Raw genomic sequence first — 18,375 nt, 5'->3', positions numbered from 1 at the left:
GGGGCAGTGAAAGATTTGGTCATTCTTTTAACAGTGTAAAGAATGCATACATAACGATGTGCTGTTCACATTCATGCTCTCCAAAACCTTGGGAGACTAAAAACAAATGTCCATGCCGAAGGGATTTCAGATGGGGGACACCACACAACAACTGTGAACGTTCCGAGGAAACGCAAGACGCAATCTCAAAACAAACCGGAACCATCGTCAAACTTTGAGGTTCATGCGAGCACCATTTCGGTAGCTGACCTTGGATTGTGAGAATGGTGCTGCAGCTTGTACTGCCAGCATCATTATGCGCCTCACAGGTATAGACGCCATTGTCCTCAAACCTCATGGACTGCAGCTGAAGGTATGCCGTTGAATCGACAAACATGGTTTTATAGTTGCCGCTGTCGGTTATCTTTTGATCATTTTTGTACCAGCACACTTTCAAGGAACGTGAACTGGTAAGCTTGCATTCGAAGCGGTGCCCCTCACACTGCTTCACAAAGGTATTGGGAGGCATTTTCTGGACAAACCGTGGAGGTTCTGTAAAATCAAATAAGAAACATTTACTAAAATGTGACATCCATTAATAAAATAGATGATGGAGACTGGTCATGGGATGCTGAATGGCAACATATATAACCCTGTAAAGAAAGACATGATCTGGTTAAGCTGGCAGAGGTGAAGATGTAGGCGAAGACGTGGTTGTGAAAAAATTGTTAATTCACAAGGTGGTGGACAAAAAAAATGATAAAAGTCCAACCTTTCATCAACAACTCTGCGTCACATTTCACTCTTCCTGCTTCATTGGTAACTTGGCAAGAATAAGTTCCAGTTTGCAAAGGGCCGACCGAGTAAAGATCTATGTAAGAAGAATATTCCTCCAGTCCAATCATACACGATGGACCCATCACGAGTTCAGAGTCATCCTTGAACCACTTCACAGTAAACGGAGGTGTTCCTTCGTAGACACTTCTGAAGCGTACAGTAGACTTTGGAATGACAGCCTGGGTTTCAGGCTTAGTTACGAAGCGTGGTGGCGCTACAGAAAAATTATTCAGATACAGGGTGTGAGCTGTATTCTTCATACAGGCTGAAATTACTTAAGTAAATTAAAACTAACAATAAATATCTAACCTTTGGCTGTAAGCACAGCACTGCAAACAACGCTGCCGGCTTTGTTGGTTATCTTACAGGAATATTCTCCGGTGTCTGCACCGCAAGCCAGTGTCAGCTCCAGTGAGACAGTATTGTGAGTTTGTGTTAGCTTGTATTTGGAGCTAGCATCAATCTGTCTTCTACCTTTGCTCCATTGGACTGACATTGGCAGAGAGCCGGCAACCTTACACTCCATCACAACTACTGAACCCAACACCTCCTGAACGTTCATTAACTTCTTAATGAACACCGGAGGAATTATGTGTTCTGTTTCAAACAATAACATGAAACAAAGATGAGGACATGAGTGCAAATTATTAGCATTAAAGCGATCAAATCTAAAATGTTAAGCTGAAGTAGTGCTGTGCATGAAGCATATTATACCTTGCACCAAGAGGGCGGCAAAGCACTTGTCCTGCCCTGCTTCGTTAACCACCTGGCAGGTGTATTTCCCGCTGTGACCGGCCTCACAGGCAGGAATCCTGAGAGTGGCCACGTTGTTCTCAAACATTCTCTCAATCTTAGAATCCTCCAGGATCCAGCTCTCGTCTTTTTGCCATTGCACAGAGAGGGGGGGTGACCCCTCCACCATGCACTGAAAGACTGCAATGCCTCCCAGAACACTGGAGATACTTTCAATCTTCTTAACAAACGACGGTGGAGCTGATGTGAAAACAAACATGCTGCTATGACATCAAGAAGTGTACATTGCCGCGTGTGTGCGTGTGTGTGTGTGTGTGTGTGTGTGTGTGTGTGTGTGAGTGAGAGAGAGAATTCAAAGTATACAGAATCAATGTCAACCTTTGATTGACAGAGCTGCAGCACCAGTACATTGTCCAACCTCATTGGCGACCATGCAATGATAATAACCAGCATCTAACAAATCACAGTCCTGTATATTCAGACTTATGACTTCATCACTGTGTGTCTGCTTTGGGCTGGATGCAATGGGCTTTTGGTCTTTAAACCATGCAACCTCAATCGGAGCAGTCACCTTGCAAACAAATGCTGCCACAGACCTTCTAACAACCTCTAGTCAACTCTTTAACACATGAAGGAGGCTTCTGAAATGAGCATTTAAATAAACCAAATTATTCAATTTATCTTCTATGTAACCATGAAAATAAAGAATATATCTCCAAACCATCCTTTTACTGATAGCACAACAAAGAAAGCCTCTCTTCCTGCCTCATTGCAAGCTTCACAGTAATATAGCAGCACACAGGTCTAATCTGGCCAACAAGTCACAAAATGACCTTCAGGGATTTAGTGCCTGAAAACCTACATTCCAGAGTAGAAGAGTCTCCCTGGGTTACACTGATGGACAGGGACTGTTCTGACAAAACGTTCTGGCTCTGGGATAAGAAACCATTCACAACAGAATCAGCTGCTGTTTTGGTGTTAATGCAACACGTAGAGTGACACTTCAAAGAAAAGCATGTGATGTTAGATGCCAGAAAAGTCCCACAAACCTGTCACTGTGAGCACCGCAACACATCTCTGACTCCCAGCGTCGTTCTGCACCTGACAGATATACTTCCCACCGTGGGATATCTGAGTGTTTTGTAAGTTCAACATGGCGGCTTGGGTTTCATAGGAGATCTTAATGTGCTCGTCTTCTTTGAGCTCACGGTCATCTTTAATCCAGCGGACGGTCATTGGGAGTGATCCGGACAACAAGCATTTCATCATGACCTCAGAACCCACTTGGGAGGTCATGTCCTCTAGTCTCTGAACAAACGATGGTGGTTCTAGTGGGAGAGGTTCCACAGGTCAACCTATAGCTTACACAGGGTTTACTCGCGTACATAAAGATTCAAATTTGAACACTCTGATGTCCAGGTTTGATGTTTTCCTTCTAAATAACAAACTAAACTGTTTGAGCTTTAATATGCATTGCTCCTATGTTATTGAAACCTGTATAGAATAAAACCTTAATATTATTATTATAATATTATAATTATAATTATAATATTACACTGCTATTTCAACTAACCTTTCAGTGATATGTGGCAAGAACAAGATGTCTCTCCGACATCATTAGATACAGAGCATTGGTACTTCCCAGCATCTCCAGGCTCACACTTGGAAATCTGTACAGTAACAGTTCCATTCTGAACACTGATCTTATGCCGTCTGTCATTTCTGATTTGCTTATCATTGTGATAGCAGCTTATTTCAAACGGCGCTGAGCCTGACACTGTTCCTTCCAAGATAACATCACCGCTCTTCACGAGCTCGGCAGACTCAAGTGGCCTCACAAATACAGGAGGCTCTGTGAGAAAGAAGAGGTCAATGTTAAGCACAGGCAGTGACAGCCGAGACGAAAGAAGAAGTAAAGCTAAAACACTGTACCAACCTTTGACTGTCACTGTGCTGGTGCAGCGGTCACTGCCAGCCTCGCTGGACGCCACACACACATAATCTCCACTATCCTTAACAGTACAGTCCACTACCTCCAGAGAAGCCATTGAGTCAGAGAAAGACATTCTGTGGCTATTGTCTGAATTGATGTCAACGCCATTTTTAAACCATTTGATACTGATCACAGGGCTGCCCTGCACTTTGCAGAATAACTTCAAAGAATGTCCAACTTTCACCAGTTGTGAAGGCTCAACCTTCAATGAAAATGTGGGCGGTTCTGTGAATTAACAATAACAGTTAGAGATAGAAAAATAAAAACAGACAGACAGACAAAAAAACAACAGTTGCATCAGATAGCAAAGAAGAAAGGGCACCTTTGACAAAGAGGACTGTGGTGCATTCAACCTTCCCAGCATCATTGGATACTTGGCATGTGTATTTGGCAGAGTCATCAGGTTTCACTTTGTGAAGCTCCAAGGAGCTTGAAGAGGCATCTTTCTTAATAAAACACGAGCCTCCAGTGGAAATCTCTTTGTCTTCTCTGAACCACTTAACAAGCAAAGGAGCCGATCCAGTGAAGCCTGCTTTCAAAACAACATTTGATCCCGGTGCGGCTTCCTTGGATTCAGGCTTCATAGTGAAAACCGGACATTCTAGATTCATTCAGGAAGAAAAACATCATTACATTCAAAGAGAATGTGACACATGCTTACATGTTGTCCATTATTACTTTAACAACGTTCTTTCGATGTCATGAACTAATCTGACCTGTGACACACAGAACACCACTGCTCTCTTTGTGTCCGGCAGTGTTGGCAGCTCGACACGTGTAAGCTCCAATATCGCTTTTAAGCACGCTCTTTATCAGCAGGGAGGCTGTGTTCTCACTGAAGTCGAGCGTATATTTCCCATCTGTATTTATTTCTTTATCATCTTTGTACCAAGAAATATTGATTGGCTTGGATCCAGATACTTTGCAATCCATGGTGACATCAGTTCCAATATTCCCATCAACTTTCTTAAGACTTTTTGTAAAAGATGGTGGAACTGGTCGATCTGTGTAAGGAAATATAATTATAAGAAAGACCCTGTTGTGTTTTACAAACCTGGAATTTGATATCTAAAGTATATAACCAACCTAAGACGGATACTGAGGATGTGCACTGGTCCTTGCCAACTTTATTGGACACCTCCATCCTGTACTCAGAAGTGTCTCCTTTTTCTGCAGTAAGAATCTTTAAGCTGGAAACATTGTCCTTAAGAGTCAATTTATATTTACGACCAGTCGTCATCTCCTTCCCATCTTTAAACCATTTCACTTTAAGTTCTGGGCTTCCAGAGATCGTACAGTCCAAGGTGGCTGAATCTCCTGCCGTCACACTGATGGAGGCCATCTTTTCTAAGATTTTAGCTGGTTCTAAAATACAACAACACAATTTTAAATGGGAAACATCAATAATTCAAGGATGTCATATTTCACTGAATCCTGCTGAATTTTGCAATTTTGTTCTCTAACCTTGAACTGTTAAAACGGCTTCACATTTCTGCTGCCCTGCTTCATTCTCTGCTAGACAGGTGTATTTGCCGCCGTGTTTTATCTCAACAGATGAGAATGAAAGGCTAGCAATGGTGTTGTCAAACAACATCTTGACATTTGGATCATCATCTCTCAGTATCTCAGAGTCTTTCATCCATTTAACAGTGATGGGAGCTGAGCCTTTTAGGGTTCCCTGCAGTTTCACTGCGTTTCCCAACAGTGCAGTGGCACTCTCAACTCTCTTTGAGAACACTGGCGGCTCTGAAATAATAGTATTAGCCCTTTATTATAGCAATAGTGCTTAAGATAATCATATTGAACTAGAAATGAAGAATGCCCTGTAAGGGTGGTTAACATCACTAACCTTTCGGTTTAGCCACTGACTTTGAAGATGCTGAGCCAACCTCGTTGGATACGACACACTGATATTCACCAATATCTGCACTTGCAAATGACTGGATCTCCAAAGAGGCCATGGATCTCTGTGATACTATTCTATACTTCTGATCTGTGGACAGCACCTTCTTGTTCTTTAACCAGGTCACCTCAAATGGTGCGGTGCCTTCAAGCTCACATTCAAATGTGGCCACAGCTCCTCTTACTGCCTCTACAGAGACCAGTTCCTTTCTAAAAGAGGGAGGTTCTAGGGGGGGAACATTCAATGGGTTAGGTGCTGCCTTATTTTTAATGACACTTTCAAACTAATTTCTATCCACATGCTAACTCTACAGACCTTTGACAGTGGCTTTGGTGCTGCAGCTTTCGCAGCCAGCCTCATTCAGAACCTCACAGGTATAGTTCCCACCGTCTCCCAAAGCCACATCCTTTATTTCCAGGGTCGCAACTCTGTCCTTCAGACTGATATGATATCTGTCCCCGGCAGAGAGCTCTCTATCATTTAAGAACCAGGTAGAGTGGAGTTCAGGAGTTCCTTTGACGGTGCACTGCAGGCGTGCCGTGCTGCCTTGTTTCCAGACCACAGTGGCTTCAAGCCGCTTTACAAAGCCTGGTTGCTCTGCAGGGTTTTCATTGTTACAAAGATCCAATGTTATGTCAAGTTATTGACATTCAAAACAACAACAACAACTCAACATTAAGAAAGAGTGGACAAGATTAAGAAAGAGAAGATTTGATAAGATTTGCTCTGATTGAACTCAACAGGTCATATCATCATGAACATTTTGTCCTTGACTTACACAAGGAAAGGACGTCCATTTTCAGTACTGTACATTTGTGACAACTTCAAATGCTCTAGTACTCCCTGGAAATTAAGTAAAACGGTCTTACCTTGAACCACCACTGAAGAAGAGCAAGTTGCACTTCCAGCCTCATTTGTAGCTGTGCAAACATATTCCCCGCAATCTTTCAGCGTGGTTTTGGGGATATCAAGTGTAACCATCTTATCTTCAAAACAGAGTTTACAGTCTGGTGACTGGTGCACCTTTCTGCCACCTCTAGTCCAGGTGATGGTTACTCCCATCATCTCATTCACCTGAGCCTCCAGGTGTAGAGGAGCCTCAACCACAGCAGATACGGAGCCCAGTGGTTTTACAAAGCTGGGCTTGTCAATAACCCTCAGCTCCACGCTGCACACAGCTGTTCCAGCTTTATTAGAGGCCTTACACTGGTACACACCATGGTCTGCTGGCTCAAGTTTGGCTATTTCAAGTGTGTGCTTATTCTTTTCAGAAGAGGTGTGGTAGTGTGTAGGTACGTTAGGTAAGGCATTGTCACCTTTGAGCCATTCAACATTCATAGGTGTAGTTCCTGTTACCACACATTGTACCACGGCCCTCTTTCCAACACACACAGTTTGACCATCAGGTTTAGTTAAAAAGCTGGGTGGGTACAGCTCTATGAGGTTAAGAAAAAATAAATACACATTATTGATACGATTATTAGAATCCATGAAAACATATTGAAAATGTTTTAAGCCTGATTTATAGTTATTTAGAGTTATAAAATAGCCAATCTACAAGCTCATTTGTTGTTTTGAGCTTGTAGTTCTGCTAATTTCAGCGCACGACGCCGTCATATGACAGAACATAAATTAAGCATCAGACCGCTGCGGAGAAAAATCGCAGCGGTCGGGATTACCCCTTACACCTATTCAAACCGTTCAACAGCACAACAGTTTAGAAGAAAAAACAAGAAAAGATAAACGGAACAGAGAGGTCAACTGCAGCTTTGACCTCAAGTCATTCATTTCGACCAACCAGAGTAGAGGAGAGAGAAGCGCGTTGTTCTTACCTGTCACTGACAGAGAGGCAGAGCAGCTGTCACTTCCATGTTGATTGCTGGCCTTGCACGTGAATTCTCCACTGTCAGCCTTGGCTGGGCTCAGGACTTCCAGAATGGAAGTCTGGAAGCGGCTGAGAACCCTGTATTTCTCGCCCTCCTTGATTGGGCTTCCATCCTTGAACCACTTGAAGCTCACATTCGGTGCCTCCTCGGTCTCGCATTCAAACTTGGCACCTTGGCCAATGTTGATCTCCTGATGAACAATTTTGTGCTTGAACACCGGTGCCACTGTAGGAGAAACCAAAAAGAATGAAATTAACATATGGAAGAGGCCAGTATACAACTCCTATGGGAATGAGTGGAGGTTAACTCATGAAATGGTGAACCTAGGATGGAAGGTGACAAACACATTATCCTGGCGTGACTGTGGGAGGAAGATGATGTTAGACTTGGGTGAAGGTGTGCGGATGAGCAGAACGCTAAGATAAGAGGAGTGAAAGACAGCATGCAAAAAGGCAACAAAGATTCAGGGTCATAGTGGCGGATGCTTCAGGTGAAGAAAAAGAAGACAGGAGGTGGATATGGGGGTGATGTTTGTGGAGTTCCAACTGTTAAAGAATGATGGAAGAAGTGGAAGTGTCACTTCTGTTTGATTTGAACCTCATAACCTCCAAAAAACTAAAGTGATTGTATATGTTTTTATGTAAATAGATTGCTATACCGCCTCAAGCTCACGAAACATTAACAAAAAAGATGTTCCATTTAGGTAAAACTGGAAAGCAAAGTCAATTTGGAGGTTTGAGGTTTTTATACAACAGAAGTTGAGATTGAAGAGTGTGAGTTAGTTTTGATGATTATATCAAAGTATTCTCCATCGTCCAACCTCTGGAGACCACAGTAAGTCTTGAAGTTGTTGTCGTCTTGCCGACTTCATTTTCAGCCTCACAGACATATTCTCCTTGATGTTTCTCCTTGATAACTTTGTTGATTGTTAGTGTATATGTGTCATGATCTTTAGAACACTTGAACTCTTTGCCAGACTTCACCAGTTGTCCTTTGAAAAACCAGTTTACCTTGGTGACATGCTTAATGGTTGTGCTGAGTACAGCCTTACTGTTCTCCTCTGTGCAAACATCATCCAGTGACTCTAAAACCACAGGATAATCTACCAGACTGTCTGAGGACTCACTGATCATGATGGCCTCAGACAGATATTCTTCCTTCATTTCTCTGTGGATGGAGATGTCTACATGTCGTTCAGCAGGGACCTGGCCTACAGGCAGTGAGGCTGTTAAATCTGCAGCCCCCACATCTCTGCCCTGGCTCCTGACGCTCACAGACCTACCCTCCTGTCTACTAACTTGTATGGACTCATATATCTCTGACTGACTATGGACAGTTGCACTCTGGATGGAGGTCCTGGCTTCAGTCTGGACGGTAGCAGACTGAGATATGGCTGCAGGGAAACCAACTGCACTCTCTGCTACGGTCACTGTGTCTACTACCATGGAAGACAGCATCTCTTTGGAGCGGGCTGAGCTGACCTGTGCTTTCTGAGGCCTGTCTATCTGCATGGTGCCAGGCTGTTCTGATGAGAGAACATGCTGCTCCTGGCAAACTATAGCATAGAGAGCGGCCTGCAGTTCAGTCCTGAGGTCAGCCATCTGGGGGTATTCTCCCTCAAAAGCCAGTGTGATTTCCAAGGGGGCGCCCGCTGTTGTGATGAGGTATGTAAACATGGAATGTTTAGGCTCTTTTTGAACCTTGACTTCCTGTATCTGAGCTGCCTCTAACCTCCCAACAACATCAGCCAGTAACAGAGGCTGGTCGCGGGCCACAGCAGACTGCAGGGCATCTTTCAGATGACGCCTGATATTCACACTGGATGCTTTGGGAATCTGAATCACAAAAAACATCTCCTTAGGAAGAGTTTGGCTGTCTTGAGACTCATGAACAAACATAAGTCCCCTAGGTTGAGTCTTGACACTGACAACAGAACCTTCAGATCTGCGTATCTCACTGGACTGCTCTCCAATTATCACCTGTTTCTCCTCCAGTAGAACCGACTGTCTGACCGACTGACCCTCCTGAATCTGCACAGCAAAGTCCTGCTCAGCTGCCTCTAGCACCACACAGCTCTCTGCAGCTACTGCCTTCTCTTCAATGTAAACCGGCTGTCTAGGTATCTTTGGCTCAATTTTCATTTCAGGCTTGAATTTGGGCTCAGCTATCAGACTGGTGGTGTGACCCTCCTCCAGGACCTGCGTGTCAGTCACGCTGACGGACTGCACGACGTTCCAGTGCTCTTCCTTTTGGATCAGAGCACGCTGCTGTTTAACGTCGCTGGTGAAGGGAGTCTCCTTCGGGAGCTGCATGGGCTGAGAGGAGACGTGGAGAACCCTCTGAGGTCTGGGTTCTGTTCTAAGTTGTGGCTCAACTCCCGTCACAGACACGTCTAAATGTTTGTGATAATCTGCTGTGAGCTCACGTCTCTCCTCTGACGTGGCTGCATGTCTCCTGGCCTTTTCCTGTTTCTGCACTGCCACCTGCTCTTCTGGTTTGGGAACAGTAAATATGTCTTCCTTAGGTAGGGCTGATACAGGATGGACTGACTGAACATAGAGTGTTGGAGGTGCCTCTTTTTTTGGCTCAATGGACATAGAACTAATCTTTGTTGAAAACTCAGAAGTTCCTTCGCAAACCACAGTTCTCTGCTCATCCTGTGTGACTGAATGTAATAAAATAGGACTTTTCCTTGATTGTGCATTCTCTGGTGAAGGTTTTTCACTAGTAAATTTACCTTCTGATTGTAAAATGTCCTGATCACAGAAAACCTGCAGATTCAGGAGCCTTTGACCCTCTTTATAACATTGCAGAGTCATTGCAGATTCTAAACCTGGTATCAGTCCTGAGGGCTCAGCTTGGAGTTGGTATTTCTCTTCAGCACTCATAGCTGATCTATAGACTGTGTCTTTGCATGGGACTGCACTCTCCTGTGATGGCCTGTGTATCTCAAACGTCTTCTCCTTGGTTAAAGTTACTTTAGTTTCACTGACTGGTGCTACCCCTGGCTTATGCTGCTCTTTCTCTATCAGGGGTTTAGAGGGCATGTGTAAAGCGGACAGAGGCTCAGTGTGTCTCTCTGTTATAGGCAGTTGTCCTGTGGACTGGGCTGAGTAGAGGATCTTTACACCCTCAGTGACCCTGAAACCCCTCTCCTCATCTGGTCTTTGGGTTGTGGCTGAGGTTTCTTTGAGGATAGGCAGAACAGACTCTACTTGGTGACCGCTGACAAGTTGCCTGGGCTCAGTAGATGTCTGAACCTGTTCTCGTTTCCTGTCAGCCAGAGCTTCAGCTCTCACTGTGGTAAGGGGGAGGACTTCCTCAGCAATGGCCGACATGACTTTGGACGGCTGCTCTTTTGTACACTCTAACGCTACTAGTTCTGGGCTTAGGATGCGCTCAGAGTGCTGTTCCATGAACTTCTGCCTCTCCTGGACAGAGGATGTAAAAGCAACCGTGTGAAGCTGTTTTGCTGGAACGGCTGAAACCTGAGGCGGATGGGTGGGGGCCACAGACACCCTCTCCTCCACCTCATGAGACTGCAGCACTGCAGCCTGGTGTGTGACCTGCTCTCTGTGTAGAGTAGCAGCTGAGATATCTAGCTCTCTAAGAGCTCCCACCTGTTCACTGGGAATAATCTGTCTGTCCTCAGTACCAATGGTATAGACCATATGGTCTGATCTACTTCTTTCCTGTCCTGTGAGACTGACTTGGTACAAGTGGGACTCTGTGGTTTGTTCTGTCATGGATATTGTCAAGTCTTTAGTCTTCTGAACTAATAAGTGTTGAGATATGGAGGCCGCGTCCCTGAACACCAGCAGCTCTGCCGCACAGGTCGCTTCACCAAACTGGTTTGAAGCTTTACACGTGTAGATGCCACTGTCCTGCTGTTTGATGCTCTTAATGTTGATGAACCCAAACCCATCTGGGTTGTTCACTATGACATATAACCCACTGGGTTCAATGTGATAGGTGCCTTTGAGCCACTGAACCTCTGGACGAGGGTCTCCTGTCACAACGTAAGTGAAGTAAGCCTCACTGCCCTCAGCACACCGGGCAGAATCAATAGCTTTCGTGAATTCTGGGGGTTTGCCTGTCAGCTCAAACTTCTTCTCTACTCTTTGGTGCTTGATTGGCTCCTTCACCTGAACATGAAGGTAAGAAGTGCAGGTGGATTGGCCAAACCTGTTGCTAACAGTACACGAGTACTCTCCTTCATACTCTCTTTGAACTTTGTTAATAACCAGACTGTATTCGTCTCTCTCATGAACAAACGTATAAACAGATGAACTTGTTATACCACGTCCATTGTGGGACCACTCAACAGTGGGTTTAGGGAACCCAGACACCGTGACAGTAAATCTAGCCGTCTCTCCATCAGTCACAGCTGCTGGAGAGAGTTGGGAGAGGAAAACTGGCTTTTCTTTTTTCTTCTCTAAAGAGCTTGAGAAGCGTTTGGACTCTGGCTTGAGTTCAAGTGTCTTGGTTTTTTGTGGTAATTTTAGGCCAGTGTAGTATGACTCCAGGGACTCTTGTTCCACTGTGACGGTTGAGCTAGACACAACTGTATAGAATAACGACAGTTGAACAGATCTTAGGAGGTAATAAAGACATTTCAATCATATGGCAACATCTGCAGTGAAAACCAACAGTCATCTATGGACAAGTTACGTTGGATTGAAACCAAGAACAGGTGCATGGACATATAAAACAATATTTTACGTGGATATCTTACCTGGAAACAGTCAAGACAATAAAAGCTTTTCATATAAAGGTATGTCAAACTTTTAAGTCATGAAAAATAATATAACATTTGACAATATTTATAAATGACAGACCACGGGAGATCTATGCAAAGTAAAATCACCTTTTACATCCGCGACTTGAGCTTCCTCCACCACTGGTACTGCAAAGATACAAACAAGACTAAATTACCAATGATGTTCTCAAACTGAACATAAGCAGCAAGACAGCAAGACAAGAATCAGCAAGCAGCAAGATTAGAATCAAGTGACATGTCGTGCATCCATATTATCTATTTAATTTGTATTGACATTCTTGCATGCTTCAGTTTGAGCATTAAGTGTACAGCGGTTCTGTCTTTGGAAAGTGCTCAGTGATATGAGTGACCCCCTGACTCCCTGTCTCTCTTCGACATTTTAGCCAGTGAATAGAGGTCAGTGGTTGGTAGACGTTGCTGTGTCCTGGCCAGTGTGTGTGGAAGCGGTGTAAATGGTGGCTGGTTGTCGAAGGAAAGGACTAAAGCATGCAGATTGCCAACCTTTCGTCTCTGTGCCACAATCAGCATCTCCGGCTGAGCAGACACTTTTGCAAGTGTAATGTTCGCCTTGCCATGGCCCCGTGTTCTTAACTTTTAGACAGCACAGAGGGCCGTCATGTTTGAGAGAGTAAGACACAGAATCCTCAACATTCAGCTGGTTGTGAAGCCAAACAACAATTGGAGCTGGGAGCCCCTTCATAGCGCAATACAGAGACACAGTGCCCCTGGGTTTGGGCAACAGCTCTGGGGGCAGCTTGACCAGGAACTCGGGTTGGCTTGTGAGGTCACGGCCACGCTGTTGACGGGGGAGGACGTCAGGGAAATAGAGGTGGCTGGCCAGGCTGTAAGGTCGCTGGGAAGACAGAGGCTCAGCTCCCACTTTCTCGACAGCCTCCTGCTTGTCTTGGTCAGGGAGACCGCTACGCGTCTCTCTGTCTGTCTGAGACACTTTACGCACAGAATCGGTAGGGACGGGGGTTTCAGCTTTGACATTTGCTTCTTTTGCTAGGTGAGAATAAAGTTATGAAGATTGATTAAGGATCAGTTCATCAGTGAGAGGGTAAAAGGTAGCTATTCTGTTTTAAACACTAAAGGGGTTAGTTGGATGAAAGGATGGTGTTAAGAGAAGTAAAGCTGGCAACAGGAGAGGAGAATCTAATGGGTCGAGCTACAAAACAAAATAGATTTGTTATTCTACTAGATTACAACAGGTTACAACCTAAGAGGTCAAGGATGAGGAAGGAGCAGGGAAGAGCAGATGAAGAGGTGGAATGGACCAGCGTGTGAAGAGAGAGAGCGACTGATATAAGAAAGAGAAACCACCTTCAACAGTGAGCTGGGCTGAGGTACTGTTCTGGCCATGTATGTCGGTTGCGGTGCATTGGTACACACCCTGGTCTCCCATACTAACACTCTGGATGACCAGAGACAACAGCCCTCCATGCCGAGAGCTCCTCACCCTCTGGGTGTCTACCAGGTTCTGGCCGTTATGGTCCCACACCACACCGGTGAAGGGAAGCCCGTCAAAGGTGCACTTAAACTCGGCCATGTCGCCGCTTTTCACTCGGACGTCGCTCATTTCCATCAGCAGTCTGGGGCTGACCTTGGACCTCAGCTCTGCTGAGCTGGTGTCCCGCAGCTGAATGTCAACTGCCCTCCAAGAGGATGATGATGATGATGTTTTTGTGGTTGACACTCTTGAGGAGCTCTCAGAGATAAACTCAACACTGTGGACTGTCTGTCCGGTTGACAGGGACTTATAGCTCCCTGATCGAACCTCCGTTCTCTGAGCCCCAGTGCTCGACACACTAGCTAAGCTTCTCACACTTTGATCTGGGCAATAAGAAAGAGTAGAAGCATTAGGTCAACACATCAACGGTGACTGACTTCTTCATGTTACTTGTGTGACAGCTCGTTTTGCCAGAGCGCAGTTGGGTGGAGCTTGGAAGGTGGAGTCAGTCAAGACCAGTGAGGAGGAAATAGACAGGCTGGTTTCCTCTGTCAATCATGCAAGCTTGACTGGAGCCAAAAATACTAAGGGATTATTTCCGTGCCTGAGAGTGCAAGGAACCCGAAAAACTAGATTTCCAAAGTTCAGTTGTGTATATTGCATTCCTCAGAAATAAAGATTCATTCCTCTGAAATAATGAAGTTCCTATTGTTAAGAGCTATTCATGTTGGAAGAGAAGATAACCATGCGTAAGGCGTTACCTGCACAATTATGTTCAGTGCTTAAAGTGAGGGAGGCTGAGCAAAGATAACATCCAACCTGCCGCATGCACAGTCCTGTTCTTTTCACCATGCTCAGTACTGTACCAGTACTGTACAAGGAGCCCACTTTGAGAACCAACATGCTGAAACACATTCTTTGAGGGCTGAATAGGCTGCTAGTAATTAAACCAGCTGTTCTGTGGCTTTGGCATGCTGGACAGGCATTAAACCTAGCCACCTCCCCATGCTGAACCACAAAATGTTCTATTGTCTTAATTAAAGTGATATTCTTCAGATTTAATAGACTGAATGAAGCACACCACTGAGATTTTGATGCAACGTATACAATGTAGAAAAGAATGCTGATTATGGGTTGTGTATGGCCAACATCTGTCAGCGTACTTGCCTGGACAGTAGCTATGTGTGCCATTGGGGACATGCTCTTTTGCATAGAAAATCTCAGCTGAACATGCACAGGTCTAACTGAGTGACAATATAATTATTATTATTTTGCAACTCAGCAGCAGTCAGACTTCTGTCTGTTAGCTGATCTCTGGAAGAACTCACCATCGAGTGCCAGAGATGCTAAGCATTTCACCATTCCACCCAAGTTTTTGGCAAAGCATGAGTATTCCCCTGCCTCCACGGGACGAACTTTGACAATATCCAGCTGGCAGGTTTCACCAAACTGAGACATCTTGTAGAGCTTGTTTGACTGCCTGATCTCTCTGCCGTTAAAGTACCAACTGATCTGCAGATCTGTAAACACACAGATAGAGTGTGTTCAGTAACAGGGCTGCTATTTTCACCAAAGATTTGCCCCAGAAAATGGATCCAAGCTGTTCAATTTTAACCAAACAAGCAGATGAAAACAGACAGTTACCATCTCCAGAGAAGCTGCACTGGAATGAGGCTGGCAGTCCCTCAGTGACCAACAGGTCACCCAGAGGGTTGATAATGGCAGGAGGAGGGATCTGGGCTTCAGCAATCACCTCAGGAACTGGATGGCAGAAAAGAAAACACACACATTATATGTATATTTATTACAGATAATTCATTTAGAAAGTCAGATCCAGGGACCACAAGGGGCCTTAATATATATCAAACTGGGGGTCCCCGAAATGAAAAATGAGAATCACTGATTCAGAATACATATAACCGCCTACCTTCCACAGTGAGAGAAGCTGTGCTTGTTGCCTCTCCATATTCGTTCTGGGCCTCACAGTTATAGACCGCTTCGTCTTCTGGAAACACTTCCATCAGAAGCAGCGTGTGCTCGTTCCCTTCACGAAGGAACTTGACTTTGAAGCCAGGAGCCAGAGCCTGGGAGTTCTTGAACCAGGAGACCTGAGGCTGTGGAATGCCAGTCACCTGCACTGAGAAGCGGGCAGGCATCCCGGCTAACACTGACAGAGCCTCCATGTCCTGGACGATCTGAGGAGGTTCAGGGACTGGAGGGGCGGTGAAATAAAATGGACGTTAAAAAAAGGTTCTTGCAAAGCTCTTAACCATCTGAAACCACAAATACTTTGTTGATCAGGGTCCTCTCCTTTTTTGCCTTCTACTCCAAATGTCTTTGCCGAAAATAGCCGATCTACAGCTCACATAAACGTGTTGCGTTGTGAGCTTGTAGATCAACTATTTTCACCATTATGAAAATCCTTTATTTGTATTAAATCAATATATTTTTGTATTAATCGATTAGATCAATTAGTTTAATAAACGTTCGCACCCATAATATTTACAGTGCAGACCATGTCAGAGAACTTTGAGGGCAGTGTAAAAAGGAGTGTATGAAATAATTGTTAAATTAACCGTAATCAAGGCAAAAGTTTGAAATAATCGTGATATTGATTTGAAGTCGTATGGCCCAGCCATACTGTAAGTTAACAGCAGTCACTTACGTGTCACGTGGAGGTTCATGGTGCTGCTGTTCTTTCCAGCGATGAAAGTGTATTCTCCAGCATCACTCCTGTAGGTCTCAGCGATGGTGAGACGGTGCATCTTTCTGACGTTCACGTAGTTGAACCTCTCCTCCGCCGAGAACTGGATCTCCACACCGTTCTTCATCCAGCGCCCGTCCACGTCATCCTCATTCACCTCAAACTCAAAGGTCGCTCTGTGCTTCTCAACAACCTATACAGCATAGATGAGAAATGTATCAATGTTGTTGTTATTATTAATACAAGTTTGTGAGGGGAACAGGACCATAGAATGAATGAATGAATACTTTCAAATCGATGCACTAATGGCCTGGGTACCCATACATCCTGTCCTGACAAAATACTCACAGTAAGGTCCCGTTCCACAGGCTCAGAGATCTTGACATCGCGTCCCCCTACGGTCAGAGTTCCTTTGGACATGTTGGAACCAGCCACTGCCGTGTACTGGCCCTGGTCAGTCAGACGTGCTGACTGAATCACCAGCTGATGCACATTCTTATCTGACATCGCTCTGACTCTGGAGGTGACAGAGACATACATCAGGTTTAATCCACATTTTTAGCAGCCGTTATAGTTTAGTCAGGGAAAATGTACAGAAGATGTAGGAAAGGATGCAGCCCTATGGTGGAGATTTGATCTTGTCTTGCGGTGTTGTACCTGTCAGACAGCTCCAGCTCCAGTCCATCTTTCATCCACATCACCTGGACGTTGGCTTCAGAAACTTCACATTCAAACGTCACTCTCTTCTTCTCTGTGATGCTCATATCTCTGAGCTCTTTCATGAAGTTAACAATGCGAGCTGCGACACAAGCACACATGATTACCATCTCAAATATAATAGAAAATTATATCAAACTCTTGAAATGAAAAAGGTTGAGAATCTATTTTGTGAAGAGTGCTTACCTTCAACGTAAAGCTTAGCCGATGCAGAGGCAGAACCCGCCTTGAAGGTGTACTCTGCAGTGTCACCAAAGTGCACGTTTCTGATGCTCAGGTTGTGTGTCAGCTGTCTGCCGCGCACCTGGCACCTCTCTGTGGACTTGATCTCCACTCCGTTCTTCAGCCACTTGTAGGTGATGCCCTCATAGTTGACGTTCACCTCAAACGTGATGGTGTCCTTCTCCTGAGCGTTCAGGTCCTCCATCATTGAGGTGATCAGGATTGCTGGAGAAAGACATTTTGAATTGAGAAAGAATAATGAATAAACAAGCTATGAGCTTGTAGATTTTTGGCCCATTAGGACATACCCAGAATAGGTACGCTACGGTTCATGTGGTTAACCATCAGTTTTTCAAACTTACGGTTGACGGTGAGCGTTGCAGACACTCTATCGTTTCCACAGATAAAGGTGTATTCTGCAGAGTCCTCCCTGCTTGTATTCATGATCTTCAGCTGGTGAAGTCTGCCCTGGACCACGATCCTGAACTTCTCACTCATCTCGATCTCCACTCCGTTCTTCAGCCAGGTGGACGGCACGTTGAAATGGGACGTTTCACACTCAAACGTGGCCACTTGGGTCTCTGGGACCGACAAGTCCTTCAAAGGCTTGGTGACACGCAGAGCTGGAGAAATTGTGAAACATTTTAGTACTTTTACTTTGGTACTGAAAGTGTATTTTGATAACAACACTTTTGTGTTTTTATATTGTTACTTTTACTTAATAAATACAAAAAATCTGAATGCTCCACAAGTGGAATGAAAACTTACACTCTACAAGGAGACGGGCGCTGCAGTGCAGGTGTCCCACCACGGCGGTGTACTCTCCCTGTTTGCTGTCGTCCACGCCGTGGACGATCAGCTTGTGAGACTTGCCGTCGGACAGCATGCTGTAGTGTTCGCTTGGCTGCAGCTCCGCGTCCTTGAACATCCATTTGACGGGGATGTTGTCCTCCGACAGACCCAGGTCAAAGAAGGCTTCGGCGCCCAACAGTGACGTCACGTCCTTTGGCTTTTTCAGGATCTTGATGGCTGAGGGGGATAATAAACGTTTGTCAAAATATTGTTGAGTATAAAATGAAAAGAGACCTCACCACCTAACGTCAAACCTATGGCTTGGATTCAACCTAAATGACACTTAAATTTGTTTAGAA

General features: G+C 44.8%; 2 protein-coding genes across 4 annotated transcripts in view; both read right to left on the bottom strand.

The window, feature by feature from the left end:
• The window catches only part of ttn.1 (titin, tandem duplicate 1), a 127,632-nt gene extending 120,056 nt beyond the window's left edge, over positions 1-7,576 (bottom strand). For 2 of the 3 annotated variants that reach the window (XM_084085147.1, XM_084085145.1), the window contains exons 1-11: positions 7,298-7,430; positions 6,335-6,901; positions 5,781-6,062; positions 5,412-5,690; positions 5,027-5,308; positions 4,649-4,927; positions 4,279-4,566; positions 3,885-4,163; positions 3,506-3,787; positions 3,143-3,421; positions 2,619-2,897 (exon numbers count right to left, since the gene is read on the bottom strand). In XM_084085147.1, coding sequence (XP_083941273.1) covers positions 2,619-2,897; positions 3,143-3,421; positions 3,506-3,787; positions 3,885-4,163; positions 4,279-4,566; positions 4,649-4,927; positions 5,027-5,308; positions 5,412-5,690; positions 5,781-6,062; positions 6,335-6,803 — 2,998 coding nt within the window. In that variant the 5' untranslated portion in view covers positions 6,804-6,901; positions 7,298-7,430. Of the gene's footprint in view, positions 1-2,618; positions 2,898-3,142; positions 3,422-3,505; positions 3,788-3,884; positions 4,164-4,278; positions 4,567-4,648; positions 4,928-5,026; positions 5,309-5,411; positions 5,691-5,780; positions 6,063-6,334; positions 6,902-7,297 lie in introns of all 3 variants that reach the window. The other variant, XM_084085146.1, reaches the window with a different exon arrangement.
• LOC311064258 (titin-like) overlaps positions 7,105-18,375 on the bottom strand; it is a gene marked incomplete at its 3' end in the record, with an annotated part of 32,276 nt that continues 21,005 nt past the window's right edge. Inside the window, exons 32-44 of the mRNA XM_084084092.1 lie at positions 17,993-18,253; positions 17,587-17,847; positions 17,189-17,449; positions 16,943-17,084; positions 16,634-16,802; positions 16,247-16,478; positions 15,509-15,793; positions 15,226-15,342; positions 14,910-15,101; positions 12,219-12,257; positions 8,172-11,915; positions 7,298-7,576; positions 7,105-7,112 (exon numbers count right to left, since the gene is read on the bottom strand). Coding sequence (XP_083940218.1) covers positions 7,105-7,112; positions 7,298-7,576; positions 8,172-11,915; positions 12,219-12,257; positions 14,910-15,101; positions 15,226-15,342; positions 15,509-15,793; positions 16,247-16,478; positions 16,634-16,802; positions 16,943-17,084; positions 17,189-17,449; positions 17,587-17,847; positions 17,993-18,253 — 5,990 coding nt within the window. The remainder of the gene's footprint in view (positions 7,113-7,297; positions 7,577-8,171; positions 11,916-12,218; positions 12,258-14,909; positions 15,102-15,225; positions 15,343-15,508; positions 15,794-16,246; positions 16,479-16,633; positions 16,803-16,942; positions 17,085-17,188; positions 17,450-17,586; positions 17,848-17,992; positions 18,254-18,375) is intronic.

This window comes from Gymnoscopelus microlampas (genome assembly GCF_963454915.1).
Source record: "Gymnoscopelus microlampas genome assembly, chromosome: 17".
NCBI classification, from domain to species: Eukaryota; Metazoa; Chordata; class Actinopteri; order Myctophiformes; family Myctophidae; genus Gymnoscopelus; species Gymnoscopelus microlampas.
The sequence above is the reverse complement of the archived record's forward strand: the minus strand, read 5'-3'. Positions and strand labels throughout refer to the sequence as shown.